The sequence below is a fragment of the Coregonus clupeaformis genome, chromosome 5 (assembly GCF_020615455.1).
Source record: "Coregonus clupeaformis isolate EN_2021a chromosome 5, ASM2061545v1, whole genome shotgun sequence".
In the NCBI taxonomy this organism is placed as follows: Eukaryota; Metazoa; Chordata; class Actinopteri; order Salmoniformes; family Salmonidae; genus Coregonus; species Coregonus clupeaformis.
The window spans coordinates 41,632,490-41,650,519 of NC_059196.1; the positions used below are offsets into that span (position 1 = coordinate 41,632,490).

Sequence of the window (18,030 nt, forward strand, 5' to 3'; positions counted from 1 at the left end):
CTTCAGCTCCCTCCACAGATTTTCTATGGAATTAAGGTCTGGAGACTGGCTAGGCCACTCCAGGACCTTAATGTGCTTCTTCTTGAGCCACTCCTTTGTTGCCTTGGCCGTGTGTTTTGGGTCATTGTCATGCTGGAATACCCATCCACGACCCATTTTCAATGCCCTGGCTGAGGGACGGAGGTTCTCACCCAAGATTTGACGGTACATGGCCCCGTCCATCGTCCCTTTGATGCGGTGAAGTTGTCCTGTCCCCTTAGCAGAAAAACACCTCCAAAGCATAATGTTTTCACCTCAATGTTTGATGGTGTTCTTGGGGTCATAGGCAGCATTCCTCCTCCTCCAAACACGGCGAGTTGAGTTGATGTCAAAGAGCTCCATTTTGGTCTCATCTGACAACAACACTGTCACCCAGATCTCCTCTGAATCATTCAGATGTTCATTGGCAAACTTCAGACGGGCATGTATATGTGCTTTCTTGAGCAGGGGGACCTTGCGGGCGCTGCAGGATTTCAGTCCTTCACGGCGTAGTGTGTTACCAATTGTTTTCTTGGTGACTATGTTCCCAGCTGCCTTGAGATCATTGACAAGATCCTCCCGTGTAGTTCTGGGCTGATTCCTCACCGTTCTCATGATCATTGCAACTCCACGAGGTGAGATCTTGTATGGAGCCCAAGGCTGAGGGAGATTGACAGTTCTTTTGTGTTTCTTCCATTTGCGAATAATCGCACCAACTGTTGTCACCTTCTCACCAAGCTGCTTGGCGATGGTCTTGTAGCCCATTCCAGCCTTGTGTAGGTCTACAATCTTGTCCCTGACATCCGTGGAGAGCTCTTTGGTCTTGGCCATGGTGGAGAGTTTGGAATCTGATTGATTGATGGCTTCTGTGGACAGGTGTCTTTTATACAGGTAACAAGCTGAGATTAGGGGCACTCCCTTAAAGAGTGTGCTCCTAATTTCAGCTCGTTACCTGTATAAAAGACACCTGGGAGCCAGAAAAAGGGCCTCATTGCCAAAATCCCAAAGTACCCCTTTATGAAGAGATGCTGGACAGTTTGAGTGGCAAGCGAAGAGACCAGATCTGAATCACATCCAAAACCTATGGAGAGATCTGAAAACAGCAGTTGTTGGAGGGCACCAATGTTCCCTCAATTTTTTTTTAGGTACAGACACATTTCAGGTCTGCTGAGCGCAAAGTTGAATGTTGTGAAAATTCTGTGCAACTTCCGGCGCACGTTTACTGTGAACACTGAGGCTGTACCCGCTTTACATTACAGTTTTAACAGTGGCCAAGTCGGCTACTGTGGCAATTTGATCATAATGCAGGCCTACCAGAGTGGCCTACCATAAAACAATATATATATTATAAAAATGCATCCCATAACATTTTAACATGGAAATAGCTGTTCTATCATTCAGCCTACAGTAGCAGCCAATGTGTGGTGTTCAATGTAGGCCTACATTCCATGAGACTTTTGAAAAGAATAACATGCAGGGCTTGACATTAACCTGTTTATTCCCTTGTCCTTCAGACAAGGAGGTAGCTGAAAAAGTGTTTTTGCTACAACTCTGCCCACAACAGAATCTCTTGAACAGTTAGTTTTTCATACTAAGTCCTGCATAGTTTGTTTTGGTATTTTACATTGAAAGTGGCTAATGTTGCGTTGATTCGATCACAACTACAACAGTAGAGCGAAATGTTGAGTGGAAAACTCTAGAAAGTGGAGTGAAGTTCAATCTCTTGCTTTTCTGCATGGGCTGATCTTTATTTTGCGGGGCAGTCCGAGGGGAGCTGCGCGCATGCGCGCAGATTAGAAGGAACATTGGAGGGCACCCCTCAAATATTAAAAAATTAGAGTAATTTGCTGCTGAAAAGTGGGCCAAATTGTCAGTAGAATGATGCAGCAAGTTCATTAATAGCTACAATAAGTGTTTGTCTGCAGTTATCTTGGCCAAAGCCTGTGCAACCAAGTACTAGCTCCGGGGTGACAATAATTTTGTCGATGCCATTTTCTTTATTTTCAATTAAAATTGTAAACTTAAGGTTACGAAAATAAAATGGGTTCTGCAATGTTGAAAATCCAATAACAAGGTGCGGTGACAGACATTTTTTATGTCTACTTATTTGATCAGAAATAGGGAATGATTTAAGAAAAGTGTGAGGGTGCCAATATATTTGGCCGCAACTATGTGATCGTATACAAATGTAAGCAAGGTTTGAAATTAATATGCTTTAATCAAATATTATATCGGTCTTGCAGTTAATTAGCAGTCTACAAATAATTTTTCTTTATGTTCCGGCCCCTTGACCATCCGCTCAATAAATGTTTTTACCCACGGCTGAATCTATGTAGTTGATGATCCCTGTGTTAGGGTTTACCGGTGCTGTGGAGGGGGATGGATGGGGGTGTTACCTGGTTGTTCTCGGCTGGGGTAGGGCTGCTGTCTGTGGGCTTGGCCTCAGACTTGGCAGGAATCTTCCAGGCTTTACCCGATGCCTCTGCCTGGGGCTGGGCCTCAACCCACTCATCCTCTGACCCCTGTAGGGAGAGAAAAGAGGGCTAAAATTGACACAGTGCCTTCAGAAAGTATTCATACACCTCGACTTACTCCACATTTTGTTGTGTTAGAGCCAGAATTCAAAATTGATTAAATTGATTTTTTCCCCCTCACCCATCTACAAACAATACCCCATAATGACAAAGTGACAACATGTTTAGAAATGTTTACAAATGTATTGAAAAATAAATACAGAAAAAATAAAAAATTACATAAGTATTCACACCCATGAGTCAATACTTTGTAGAAGCACCTTTGGCAGTGATTACAGCTGTGAGTCTTTCTGGGTAAGTCTCTAAGAGCATGGCACACATGGATTGTGCAACATTTGCCCATTATTCTTTTCAAAATTCTTCAAGCTCTGTCAAATTGGTTGTTGATCATTGCTAGACAACCATTTTCAGGTCTTGCCATAGATTTTCAAGTAGATTTAAACCAAAACTGTAACTTGGCCAATCAGGAACATTCACTGTCTTCTTGGTAAGTCACTCCAGTGTATATTTGGCCTTGTGTTTTAGGTTATTGTCCTGCTGAAAAAAAGTGAATTAATCTCCCAGTGTCTGGTGGAAAGCAGACAACCAGGTTTTCCTCTAGGATTTTGCCTGTGCTTAGCTCCATTCCGTTAATTTTTATCCTGAAAACTCACCAGTCCTTAGTCCTTAACAAGCATTTCAATTTTGGAGAATCTCTTATAAAATGGGTCAAAATCATGTATAGTAACCCTAGGTGTAAAATAGTAAATAATGGCTATTTCTCAGAAAGTTTTAAACTGTCAAGAGGAGTGAAACAAGGTTGTCCACTATCGGCATATCTATTTATTGTGGCCATGGAGATGTTAGCTATATAATCAGATCCAATAATAATATCAGAGGATTAGAAATACAGGGCTTAAAAACAAAGGTGTCATTGTACGCTGATGATTCATGTTTTCTTAAATCCACAACTAGAGTCCCTCCACAGCCTCATAGAGGATCTAGATACATTTTCTAACCTCTCTGGATTACAACCAAATTATGACAAATGTACTATATTACGTATTGGATCACTAAAAATACAATTTTTACATTACCATGTAGTTTACCAATTAAATGGTCTGATGGTGATGTGGATATACCCGGAATACATATACCAAAGAAAATAAATGATCTCACTTCAATAAATTTTTATAGAAAGTTAGCAAAAATAGATAAGATCTTACTACCATGGAAAGGAAAATACCTGTCAATTTGTGGAAAAATCACCCTTATTAACTCTTTAGTATTATCCCAGTTTACCTATTTGCTTATGGTCTTGCCTACGCCTAGCGAACAGTTTTTTAAATTATATGAGAAAAAAATATTCAATTTTATTTGGAACGGCAAGCCAGACAAAATTAAAAGGGCATATTTATATAATGAATATGAATTAGGAGGACAGAAATTATTAAATATTAAAGCATTAGACCTATCACTAAAAGCTTCAGTCATATAAAAATTATACTTAAATCCGAACTGGTTTTCAAGCAAATTAGTAAGATTGTCTCACCCCATGTTCAAGAATAGCCTTTTCCCTTTATTCAGATTACAACCTCTCACTTTCAGTTATTTGAAAAGGAAATAATCTCCCAAATATCACTATTTCTAAAACAAGCCATAGAAAGTTGGTTGCAATTTCAATTTAATCCTCCAGAAACGACAGAACAAATAATGCAACAAACATTGTGGTTAAATTCAAATATACTAATTGACAAAAAAAACTTTATTTTTTGACAGAATGTTTAAAAAAGGTATAATCTTCATAAATGATATCATCGGTAGGACTGGCCCTCAAAATTGTCAAAGACTCCAGCCACCCTAGTCATAGACTGTTCTCTCCGCTACCGCACGGCAAGCGGTACCGGAGTGCCAAGTCTAGGTCCAAAAGACTTCTCAACAGCTTCTACCCCCAAGCCATAAGACTCCTGAACAGCTAATCATGGCTACCTGGACTATTTGCACTGCCCCCCCACCACATCCTTTTTACGCTGCTGCTACTCTGTTAAGTATTTATGCATAGTCACTTTAACTCTACCCACATGTACATATTACCTCAACTACCTCAACTAGCCGGTGCCCCCGCACATTGACTCTGCAACGGTACCCCCCTGTATATATAGCCTCCCTACTGTCACTTTATTTTACTTCTGCTCTTTTTTTCTCAACACTTTTTTGTTGTTGTTTTATTCTTACTTTTTTGTTTAAAATAAATGCACTGTTGGTTAAGGGCTGTAAGTAAGCATTTCACTGTAATGTCTGCACCTGTTGTATTCGGCGCATGTGACCAATAAAATTTGATTTGATTTGATTTGGAGTTATGTCGCACATGCAGCTAACAAAAACATATGGAAATGTCTGCTCTACCCAAAATTACAACCAAATAATTGCAGCCTTACCGCAAAAGTGGAAGAGGAAAGTGGAAGGGGGAGAAAGTAAGGAACTTGTCTGTCGGCCTTGCATTAAAGAACATAATTGGTTAAGGAAAACTGTGATAAATAAAAAAGTATATCAGTTTCACTTAAGGACCAAAGGATTGACAGCCGTCCCATATAGATTGCAAAATAGTTGGGAAGAGATCTTTGAAGTAACGATCCCATGGCATAGTGTTTATGAACTGACACGCAAAACGACACCGGATTCAAAAATTAGAATCTTTCAATTTAAATTATTATATAAAATTATTGCTACCAATAGAATGTTATTTATATGGGGGATACAATCTTCCCAGCTCTGCAAATTTTGCTGTGAAGAGACAGAATCATTAGATCATTTGTTTTGGTTCTGTCCATTTGTAGCTTGTTTTTGGACACAGGTCCAGAAATGGCTAAAGGATTGCAATATTTACCTGGAGCTAACCTTGCAGATAGCATTACTGGGTGATCTGAAAAGTCATAGTCAATCAATCAATAATATAATAATACTTTTAGCAAAAATGTTTATTTTTAATTCACAATCTGTAGAAGCAATGAGAATAGAAAGGTTCAGAACTTTTGTAAAACATCACAGTACGGTTGAAATATATATGGCAAATAGAAATCCTATATGGATGGTGTTAAGAGATAGATGGGAGGTATTGAATAGAGTTGAAGGATGGGACCAATAACAAATAACAACAAATAATAACAAAGATAGCTAATAATGTAAGCATACTGTGTCCATAATAAGTATATAGGTTGTATGTTGGGAGCTTTTGGGAAAGAGCACAGTTAGAAAGATATGGCATATAGAAGCAAACCGGATGGACATCATGAAAATGATCGGAGAGGTTGAGAGTAGATGAAGTTCAGGAGCAAAAAATAATATATATATATATATATATATATATATATATATAATATAATTATTGTAAAATTAACTCTGTCCATAAGGTGTAGATAGTAAGTATAGACCGGAAGTAGAGGCCTGGGCATTGTTGTTCACTAATTTACAAGTAGGGAAAGGATGGTGGGGGTTGAAAAGTAATAAAGGGGAGTATATATATATATATATATATATATATATTATATATATATATATATATATATATATATATATATAAAACATGGGGATTGGAAGTGATGCAGACAATTACATTGATAGAAGATACAATATATTTGCAATATTAAGCTGATCCATCCCCCCCCCAAAAAAAAAAAAAAAAAATGTACAAGCATACCCATAACATGATGCAGCCACCACTATGCTTGAAAATATGGAGAGTGGTACTCAGTAATGTGTTGTATTGGATTTGCCCCAAACATAACACTTTGTATTCAGGACAAACAGTGAATTGCTTTGCCAATTTTTTGGCAGTATTACTTTAGTGCCTTGTTGCAAACAGGATGCATGTTTTGGAATATTTTTATTCTGTACAGGCTTCCCTTTCACTCTGTCAATTAGGTTAGTATTGTGGAGTAACTACAATGTTGTTGATGTTGAATCTGTGCTTGCAATTCACTGCTTGACTGAGGGACCTTACCGACAATTGTATGTGTGAAGTATAGAAAAGAGGTAGTCATTCAAAAATCAAGTTAAACACTATTATTGCACACAGATGCAACTTATTAAGCAAAATGTTACTCCTGAACTTATTTAGGCTTGCCATAACAAAGGGGTTGAATACTTATTGACTCAAGACATTTCCGCTTTTAATTTTGTATTACCTTGTAAACATTTCTTTAAAAATTATTCCACTTTGACATTACGGGGTATTGTGTATAGGCCAGTGATCAAAAATCACAATTTAATCCATTTTAAATTCAGGCTGTTACAACATTTGGCAACATTACAACATTACAACGTTCTAATCCCCGAGCCGACTAGGTGAAAAATATGTCGATGTGCCCTTGAGCAAGGCACTTAACCCTAATTGCTCCTGTAAGTCGCTCTGGATAAGAGCGTCTGCTAAATGACTAAAATGTAAAATGTAAATATGTTCTGGATAGAGGAAAGGAAGCACAAGAGAGGGAAGGAGAGGGAATGTGAGATGCGAGAGAGAAAGAAAGAGGTGAGAGGAAAGGAGGGAGCAATACAATGGCGCTTACCTCTGAGCTGGCACTGGACCCATCTCCTCTCTGAGCTCTCTTCTCCTTCTTCTTCTTCTTTTCCTTCTTACTCTTCTTGGTCTTTTTCTCTTTCTTCTTCTTGGTTTTGCTTGAAACCTCCTGAAGGTGACAGAAATTAGTGGGCCTGATTAAATTATGCAAAACGAAGTGATCTTTATTAAGCCATGATAGATAGGATAAATGGATTGGAAACATCAATATGCTCAAGCTAGAGCTACAAAACCAGCTCAGCTCTAGATCTACTGTTGCTGTATGAGAACCAAATATTGACTTTGGGGTCAACCTTACTACTAGGCCATGCAGAGGATAGGGAGGTCACACAAGTGACCTCCTTAAAAGATAATGGGGTTACCAAAGCAACAACCTGCTGACCTGTTCTAGCTGCTGTAGTCGGAGGTCAACTTCAGGGAGCATCCAGGTGTCCTCTCCTCTCTGTCTCTTCAGCTCCTTCCTCTTCTCCTCCTTCTCATACTGCTGCTTCGCCTGGGGGAGGGGGAGATGAGGTGAGGGAGAGGAAGAAGGGAGAGCGGAGATGGAGATGAGGTGAGAGAGAGGGAGGAGAACGGAGATGAAGTGAAAGAGAGGGAGAGAGGAGATTTAGAGATAAATGGAGAGAGTTCAGATGACTTCCTCCAGGAAGCTTATCAGTCACCATTACACACACACACACACACACACACACACACACACACACCTCACACTGTTTATGAAGTCAACACAGCTGCTCAGGAGATAACATGGACCTGACTACTCTGTGTTGATGTTTTTGTGTGCATGAAATGCATATGTATGGTGTAAGGTGTTAAGTGAGTGTATGTGTCTTCTGAAGGAGGAATTTAACCATGCTAAACTGTATCCGGAGTGGTTGCGTCACAGCCCTTATCGCCCTGCAGCAGTGTTTGCCCTGCCATCCCCTGCAGACGCCACTACCTGACTGATGACACCTCATATTTACACACACACTATGGTGCGCCTCGATCAATCACACCACTGTAAACACTATCAATCTGCTTCCATTGATGCAAGCGTCCATCCGCCTTGTCATTTCCTTCCTGTCTTCAGAGGGCACAGCGTCTGTTGCTCCTTATTTCTCCCTAGTAATCTTTTGATCACCTGAGGCATGGTGGGTAGACATTCAGCAAACAGATATAGCTCTGCTATGTAGAACTTCGCCACCTAGTGTCTGCCATGCTCACATCACGACTGACTACCAGAGAGAGAATAACAGCATAGTACCGTAGCAGAGGCACCATGGGGGGAAAAGGGGTCATGTAAACAAGTGAATGTACTTGGGCAGGAATTGAAAAGGAATGCAAATAATGTTAGCTAGTTTCTACAAAGACTTAACATTTCAGTCAGTAGTGTTCGACTGTATAGTTCTAACAAACGTTTAAAAGGTAGTTAGCTTAGCCAATACTTAGCTAAGACTAAATAGGTACAGTAGCTAGCTAGCCAGCCATGTGACTCCGGTTCGTGCTATTCGGAAGTCCCTAACCTAAACCCTAACCCATTTTAATGTTCAACTTCAGTGTGTGTGGGGGGGCGTCCTAAAGACCCCTTATAGCAAGGACCATGTGACTTCCTCTCGCTGTTTTGATGATTGCTAGCGAGCTGGCTAAGATAGCTAACTAGCTAGCTACACATCTTTGCTGTACTAGCTAGTAGTAGGTAATTGCATTATTCAAAACGGTTTATTAACACTATATGATATTACAAACATACGTATATGTACCAATTACAAATATTGTAGAAAATGCACCAGAAAACTAGCTAGCTAATTCGTATGGCAGACGTTCAGGCTAGCTATTTGTTAGCATTCAGCTAGCTGTTGCAGCCACACACTTGACTTTTGTACTGACGTTATATCAAAGTATCTTCTTACATTGAGCATGTAGTTTGGTATCTACTTATAAAGCACACATATTTACCTTCTGAATAACCTCCTCCCTGGCTTTACGTTTGTATTCTTTTCGGTCTTCGATGCTATTAACACTTTCAAAACTGCTTCCGTAAGCCGCCATGACACTGCCGTTAAATGTGCTTCCATCAACTGTCGCAAAAATATTTGCGACCCATGAAAAAACATTGTTTCTGATTCATGTAGTCCACTGTAGTGTATTCTTCTTCTTCGTCTTCTTCTTCTTCAGTGGGGTTTGTCGGTGGTTGGCATCCAACGTTATGGTGAATTACCGCCACCTACTGTACTGGAGTGTGGGCCAGAGACGGGGAGAAACTAAATCCTACCTGCCAGCCCCGTTGCTCTTAAAAAAGATAACAAAATATTTGAGACTATATCTAATGACGTTCTACTCAATATATTCTTTAAACTAATTTCCTGTATCCCCTTCTCCCTCATACTAGATCTCATCCTCTCTCTTTCCCTCTGCTACTGCCCACACTGTAGCAATACATGCTCCATGGTCTCTGTTTCCTGACAATAATCACACTTTCCTGTTGGATGCTTTCCTATCACATTTAATGTATTATTCAACTGGCTGTGTCCCACCCTTAATCTTGTAAAAATAGCCTCCTCTCTTCTGTCCCTTCCTGCCGTCCTCCCCTCCCCGACTTTCCTCTGTACTTGAAATAAATGCCTTCCCTTATTATCTATATTCCACTGCTCCTGCCATCTCTGCACGATCACTGTATATATCAGTCTTTTTGCCTCTGCCTTGCTCATTGAAACTTCAACATCAACATCCCCACTACTAAGTGCTTGTTTAGCCTGTTCATCTACTGCCTCGTTCCCCTCCACCCCCACATGGGCTGGGACCCAAGTAAATCTTATCTGAATACCCATCTGTTTAATCCTGCCATGGGTTTGTAGCACCTCATAAAGCAGGTCTTGTCTGCTACGTGAGCTAAAGGACTGGAGACTTATTAACACTGCACATGAATCCAAGCAAATAACTACTCTGTCTTGTTTGTCTTCCTCCACCCACTGCAAGGCCAACAGTATGGCCATCAGCTCCGCCGTATATACAGCCAGATGATCTGTAATACGTTTTCTGACTTCCACCCCACATTCCTGCACTACAAATGCTGACCCAGTACGTCCTGTCCTTGGATCTTTTGAACCATCTGTGTAAATGGCCACAAAATCCTGATACACAGTTTCCAGACGTCTCTTAAAGAAATCAGATGGATCAACATCCTCCCTATCTTTCTGTAGTCTCTCCAACACTTCCACTGCAGTGTATTGTACATACAAATACATTAAAACAAAACAAGATAGAAATACAGTTGTATTTTGTGCATGTGTGATCAAACAGATATAAAAAGCAACCTGGGTTACCTGGAACATGATTGTACAGGTAGTAGGGCAGTGCACTCATCCCATAACCACAAGGTTAAATCCCCCCTCCCTTAGGCCTTCATTGAACGTTTTCTCTGTTTTCAATCTCACTGTGTCTGCAAAACACTACTTGAGAAAAGGGAAATAGTGTAGCTCTCATAGAATTAAAATCTAATTCTCATTCTGTGTAGCCCCAGTGTGTTATGCTGAGTAGGCTAAAGGAGAAAATATTTTACAGTATAGGCCTGCCTATGACAAGGCCAAGATGTTGACCATAATAAGGAATGCAAAATGGCCTATAATGAATAGGAATGTATTGCAATGATGTTGTCTTGATGTTACCTCCTCAGTAAATAGATTAGAATAGAATGCATTAGACCTATCCATTTGATCAATACACTGTGGGCAGGCAAACATCTAACCACCTTGAATTTTCTGAAAATGTCAAGTGCCTATCTGCAGCCAGGTAACAGCAGCACAACAATCAATAGATAAAACACCAGGCACGGTAGACTCTAGACTCCACCTCCTTTTAACTACATAACTAGCGGTTCAGTTCCAGTGGACTCAGACAGTCGTGGAGGTAATTTACCGGGAGCCATTTCTCAATTATCACGGGGCTGCTTTGAGATACGGCATCGTCACTGCCGTGAACAAGAGCCCATTACCCCGAGATCCATTCAGCTATTTAACTAGTCTGTTGGACCTTATCTTGTTAAGATTGGTGTGTGTGAGTGTGTTCGGTGCGTGTGTTCATTTTCAGGTGCGGTCTACAGAGATCCAGACTCCCTGACAGCACATATTTGGTCCTGAATACTGATACTCAGGCTGCTCAGGGACCATGCAGTAACAGATAGGGAGGGGAGGGATGGGGGAGGGAGAGGGGGAGGGGAGGGGAGGGAGAGGGAAATAAGGAGCAAGACAGAGGAGGATGGGAGAGGGAGGGGAGAGGGAGGAAAACTGATACACAGGCAGTGTAGTGACCACGATGATCCCAGTTTACAGCAGCAAGGGGAGAGAGGGAGAGGCGAGAGATGGAGACTGCAAGCAAGAGAGAGACTGAGAGGAGAGAGAGGAGCATACAGTTTATGATGAGCTGGACATTTGAGGCCCCTCTCTCTGTGATTGTCTGGTACCGCCCTCATTGAGATGAATTAGTCTTGCATTGGGAAGCAATGGCGGCAGCAGCAGACCAACACACTGCAGTAAATTTACCAGACCTTACAGTGACTCAGCTTGGCAATGAAGGGGACTTAAAGGAATAGTTTACCCCAAAACGAACGTTTCCATAACACCAAAGTGGTCTTGAGTCTAACGGAGGTATGAAAACTTTGTAAAGTGAACTATTCAGATGTTACAAAGACACAAATACTCCTTTGTCCCACCCCCCATACACGCGGAGACCGGCTCAATCGGTCACTCCAGTGATGCTATCTCTTTCATAGTTACCCAATGCTTAGGTTTACCTCCACTGTACTCATATCCTTCTATATCCTTGTCTGTACATAATGCCCTGAATCTATTCTACAACGCCCGGAAATCTGCCCCTTTTATTCTCTGTACCCAATGCACTAGAAGACCAGTTCTTAAATCCTTATTCTATTCCTCCTCTGTTCCTCTGGTGATGTAGAGGTTAACCCAGGCCCTGTAGCCCCCAGTATCACTCCTACCCCCCAAGCGCAATCATTTGTTGACTTCTGTAACCATAAAAGCCTTGGTTTCTTGCATGTTAACATCAGAAGCCTCCTCCCCAAGTTTGAGTTATTCACTGCGTTAGCACACTCTGCCAACCCTGATGTTCTAGCAGTGTCTGAATCTTGGCTTAGGAAGGCCACCAAAAATTCAGAAATGTCCATCCCAAACTATAACATTTTCCGTCTAGATAGAACTGCCAAAGGGGGCAGAGTTGCAATCTACTGTAGAGATAGCCTGCAGAGCTCTATCATACTATCCAGGTCTGTGCCCAAACAGTTTGAGCTTCTACTTCTAAAAATCCACCTTTCCAGAAATAAGTCTCTCACTGTTGCCGCTTGCTACAGACCCCCCTCAGCCCCAGTTGTACCCTGGACACCATATGTGAATTGCTTGCCCCCCTTCTATCCTCAGAGTTCGTACTGCTTGGTGACCTAAACTGGGATATGCTTAACACCCCGGCCGTCCTACAATCTAAACTAGATGCCCTCAATCTCACACAAATGATCAAGGAACCTACCAGGTACAACCCTAAATCCGTAAACATGGGCACCCTCATAGATATCATCCTGACTAATTTACCCTCTAAATACATCTCCGCTGTCTTCAACCAGGACCTCAGCGATCACTGCCTCGTTGCCTGCGTCCGTAATGGGTCCATGGTCAAACGACCACCCCTCATCACTGTCAAACGCTCCCTAAAACACTTCAGCGAGCAGGCCTTTCTAATTGACCTGGCCCGGGTATCCTGGATGGATATTGACCTCATTCCATCAGTAGAGGATGCCTGGATGTTCTTCAAAAGTGCTTTCCTCTCCATCTTAAATAAGCATGCCCCATTCAAAAAATTCAGAACTAAGAACAGATATAGCCCCTGGTTCACCCCAGACTTGACTGCCCTTGACCAGCACAAAAACATCCTGTGGCATACTGCATGAGCATCGAACAGCCCCCACAATATGCAACTTTTCAGGGAAGTCAGGAACCAATATACACAATCAGTTAGGAAAGCAAAAGCTAGCTTTTTCAAACAGAAATGTGCATCCTGTAGCACTAACTCCAAAAAGTTCTGGGACACTGTAAAGTCCATGGAGAATAAGAGCACCTCCTCCCAGCTACCCACTGCACTGAGGCTAGGAAACACTGTCACCACCGATAAATCTGAACCGCTAGGAAGCTCTTTGCCACCTTCTCCTCCCTGCTGAATCCCCCCCCCCCCTCCTCTCTGTGGATGACTTCGTCAACCATTTTGAAAAGAAGGTTGACGACATCCGATCCTCGTTTGTTAAGTCAAATTACACCGCTGGTCCTGCTCACACTGCCCTACCCTATGCTTTGACTTCTTTCTCCCCTCTCTCTCCAGATGAAATCTTGCGACTTGTGATAGCCGGCCACCCAACAACCTGCCCGCTTGAACCTATCCCCTCCTCTCTTCTCCAGACCATTTCCGGAGACCTTCTCCCTTACCTCACCTCGCTCATCAACTCATCCTTGACTGCTGGCTATGTCCCTTCCGTCTTCAAGAGAGCGAGAGTTGCACCCCCTTCTCAAAAACCTACACTCGATCCCTCCGATGTCAACAACTACAGACCAGCATCCCTTCTTTCTTTTCTCTCCAAAACTCTTGAGCGTGCCGTCTTTAGCCAACTCTCTTGCTATCTCTCTCAGAATGACCTTCTTGATCCAAACCAGTCAGGTTTCAAGACTGGTCATTCAACTGAGACTGCTCTTCTCTGTGTTACAGAGGCTCTCCGCACTGCTAAAGCTAACTCTCTCTCCTCTGCTCTCGTCCTTCTAGACCTATCTGCTGCCTTTGATACTGTGAACCACCAGATCCTCCTCTCCACCCTCTCCGAGTTGGGCATCTCCGGCGCGGCTCACTCTTGGATTGCGTCCTACCTGACAGGTCGCTCCTACCAGGTGGCATGGCGAGAATCTGTCTCCGCACCACGTGCTCTCACCACTGGTGTCCCCCAGGGCTCAGATCTAGGCCCTCTCCTATTCTCGCTATACACCAAGTCACTTGGCTCTGTCATATCCTCACATGGCCTCTCCTATCATTGCTACGCAGACGACACACAATTAATCTTCTCCTTTCCCCCTTCTGATAACCAGGTGGTGAATCGCATCTCTGCATGTCTGGCAGACATATCAGTGTGGATGACGGATCACCACCTCAAGCTGAACCTCGGCAATGCGGAGTTGCTCTTCCTCCCGGGGAAGGACTGCCCGTTCCATGATCTCGTCATCACGGTTGACAACTCTGTTGTGTCCTCCTCCAAGAGTGCAAAGAGCCTTGGCGTGACCCTGTACAACACCCTGTCGTTCTCCGCTAACATCAAGGCGGTGACCCGATCCTGTAGGTTCAGGCTCTACAACATTCGCAGACTACGACCCTGCCTTTCACAGGAAGCGGCACAGGTCCTAATCCAGGCACTTGTCATCTCCCGTCTGGATTACTGCAACTCGCTGTTGGCTGCGCTCCCTGCCTGTGCCATTAAACCCCTAAAACTCATCCAGAACGCTGCAGCCCGTCTGGTGTTCAACCTTCCCAAGTTCTCTCACGTCACCCCGCTCCTCCGCACACTCCACTGGCTTCCAGTTGAAGCTCACATCTGCTACAAGACCATGGTGCTTGCCTACGGAGCTGTGAGGGGAACGACACCTCTGTACCTTCAGGCTCTGATCAGTCCCTACACCCAAACGAGGGCATTGCGTTCATCCACCTCTGGCCTGCTGGCCCCCCTACCTCTGCGGAAGCACAGTTCCCGCCTCTGGCACTCCAATGGTGGAACAAGCTCCATCACGATGCCAGGACAGCGGAGTCACTCACCACCTTCCGGAGACACTTGAAACCCCACCTCTTTAAGGAATACCTGGGATAGGATAAAGTAATCCTTCTACCCCCCCCTTACCCCACCCCCCAAAAAAAATATATTGTAAAGTGGTTGTGTCACTGGCTATCATAAGGTGAATGCACCAAGTTGTAAGTCGCTTTGGATAAGAGCGTCTGCTAAATGACGAAAATGTAAATGTAAATGTTGGTGTCTGGTTAGACTGTAAACTCTCCTTCCAGAATCACATTAAGCATCTCCAATCCAAAGTTAAATCTAGAAGCGGCTTCCTATTTCGCAACAAAGCTTCCTTCAGTCATGCTGCCAAACATGCCCTCGTAAAACTGACTATCCTACCGATCCTTGACTTCGGCGATGTCATTTACAAAATAGCTTCCAACACTCTACTCAGCAAATTGGATGTAGTCTATCACAGTGCCATACGTTTTGTCACCAAAGCCCCATATACTACCCACCATTGTGACCTGTACGCTCTCGTTGGCTGGCCCTCACTACATATTTGTTGCCAAACCCACTGTCTCCAGGTTATCTATAAATCACTTCTAGGCAAATCCCCGCCTTATCTTAGCTCATTGGTCACCATAGCAACACCCACCCGTAGTATGCGTTCCAGCAGGTATATCTCACTGGTCATCCCCAAAGCCAACACCTCCTTTGGCCGCCATTCCTTCCAGTTCTCTGCTGCAAATGACTGTAACGAACTGCAAAAATCTCTGAAGCTGGAGACACTTATCTCCCTTACTAACTTTAAGCATCAGTTGTCAGAGCAACTCACCGATCACTGCACCTGTACACAGCCCATCTGTAATTAGCCCACCCAACTACCTCATCCCCATATTGTTATTTACATAGTTATTTATTTTGCTCATTTGCACCCCAGTATCTCTATTTGCACATCTATCACTCCAGTGTTAATACTAATTGTAATTATTTTGCACTATGGCCTATTTATTGCCTTACCTCCATAATTTACTACATTTGCACACACTGTATATACAGTGGGGGAAAAAAGTATTTAGTCAGCCACCAATTGTGCATGTTCTCCCACTTAAAAAGATGAGAGAGGCCTGTAATTTTCATCATAGGTACACGTCAACTATGACAGACAAATTGAGCATTTTTTTCTCCAGAAAATCACATTGTAGGATTTTTTATGAATTTATTTGCAAATTATGGTGGAAAATAAGTATTTGGTCACCTACAAACAAGCAAGATTTCTGGCTCTCACAGACCTTTAACTTCTTCTTTAAGAGGCTCCTCTGTCCTCCACTCGTTACCTGTATTAATGGCACCTGTTTGAACTTGTTATCAGTATAAAAGACACCTGTCCACAACCTCAAACAGTCACACTCCAAACTCCATTATGGCCAAGACCAAAGAGCTGTCAAAGGACACCAGAAAAAAAATTGTAGACCTGCACCAGGCTGGGAAGACTGAATCTGCAATAGGTAAGCAGCTTGGTTTGAAGAAATCAACTGTGGGAGCAATTATTAGGAAATGGAAGACATACAAGACCACTGATAATCTCCCTCGATCTGGGGCTCCACGCAAGATCTCACCCCGTGGGGTCAAAATGATCACAAGAACGGTGAGCAAAAATCACAGAACCACACGGGGGGACCTAGTGAATGACCTGCAGAGAGCTGGGACACCCCTTCAAATTAGTGGATTCGGCTATTTCAGCCACACCCGTTGCAGACAGGTGTATAACATTTAGCACACAGCCATGCAATCTCCATAGACAAACATTGGCAGTAGAATGGCCTGACTGAAGAGCTCAGTGACTTTCAACATGGCACTGTCATAGGATGCCACCTTTCCAACAAGTCAGTTCGTCAAATTTCTGCCCTGCTAGAGATGCCCCGGTCAACTGTAAGTGCTGATATTGTGAAGTGGAAACATCTAGGAGCAACAACGGCTCAGTCGCGAAGTAGTAGGCCACACAAGCTGACAGAACGGGACCGGCGAGTGCTGAAGCGTGTAGCACGTAAAAATTGTCTGTCCTTGGTTGCAACACTCACTACCGAGTTCCAAACTGCCTCTGGAAGCAACATCAGAACAAGAAATGTTAGTCGGGAGCTTCATAAAATTGGTTTCAATGGCCGAGCAGCCGCACACAAGCCTAAGATTACAATGTGCCACGCCAAACCTCGGCTGGAGTGGTGTAAAGCTCGCCGCCATTTGACTCTGGAGCAGTGGAAACATGTTCTCTGGAGTGATGAATCACGCTTCACCATCTGGCAGTCCGACGGACTAATCTGGGTTTTGCAGATGCCAGGAGAACGCTACCTGCCCGAATGTATAGCGTCAACTGTAAAGTTTGGTGGAGGAGGAATAATGGTCTGGGGATGTTTTTCATGGTTTGGGCTAGGCCCTTTAGTTCCAATGAAGGGAAATCTTAATGCTACAGCATACAATTACATTCTAGACGATTCTGTGCTTCCAACTTTGTGGCAACAGTTTGGGGAAGAACCTTTCCTGTTTCAGCATGACAATGCCCCCATGCACAAAGCGAGGTCCATACAGAAATGGTTTGTCGAGATCAGTGTGGAAGAACTTGACTGGCCTGCACAGAGCTGTGACCTCAACTCCATTGAACACCTTTGGGATGAATTGGACTGCCGACTGCAAGCCAGGCCTAATCGCCCAACATCAGTGCCCGACCTCACTAATGCTCTTGTGGCTGAATGGAAGAAAGTATGTTCCAACATCTAGTGGAAAGCCTTCCCAAGCAGGGGGGACCAAGTCCATATTAATGACAATGATTTTGGAATGAGATGTTTGACGAGCAAGTGTCCACATACTTTTTGGTCATGTAGTGTATTTCAAGGTTACCATTCCCATTCAACAACCTGGGGCTTTTTCTAACACTTAAAACTAAATACATACATTTGGAGTGAAGGAAATCCAACAGGCACTTTCCTCATTAATTTGAAGGGCATTATGTTTTTCTATCTTTATTATTTACAATAATAAGAGACAATAAAACGCATCATTGGTTTGTTTAATTGTCTCATCTTTATCTGATGAGTTGAAAAGCTAATTTATTTCAGAATTCAATGTTTATCAGT

General features: G+C 43.0%; 1 protein-coding gene across 3 annotated transcripts in view; it reads right to left on the reverse strand.

Moving 5' to 3' along the window:
* Positions 1 to 9,181, reverse strand: part of cwf19l2 (CWF19 like cell cycle control factor 2) — a 29,118-nt gene extending 19,937 nt beyond the window's left edge. For all 3 annotated transcript variants that reach the window (XM_045214516.1, XM_045214520.1, XM_045214509.1), the window contains exons 1-4: positions 9,046 to 9,181; positions 7,490 to 7,600; positions 7,097 to 7,216; positions 2,415 to 2,540 (exon numbers count right to left, since the gene is read on the reverse strand). In XM_045214516.1, coding sequence (XP_045070451.1) covers positions 2,415 to 2,540; positions 7,097 to 7,216; positions 7,490 to 7,600; positions 9,046 to 9,138 — 450 coding nt within the window. In that variant the 5' untranslated portion in view covers positions 9,139 to 9,181. The remainder of the gene's footprint in view (positions 1 to 2,414; positions 2,541 to 7,096; positions 7,217 to 7,489; positions 7,601 to 9,045) is intronic.
* Positions 9,182 to 18,030: the final 8,849 nt, after the last annotated feature.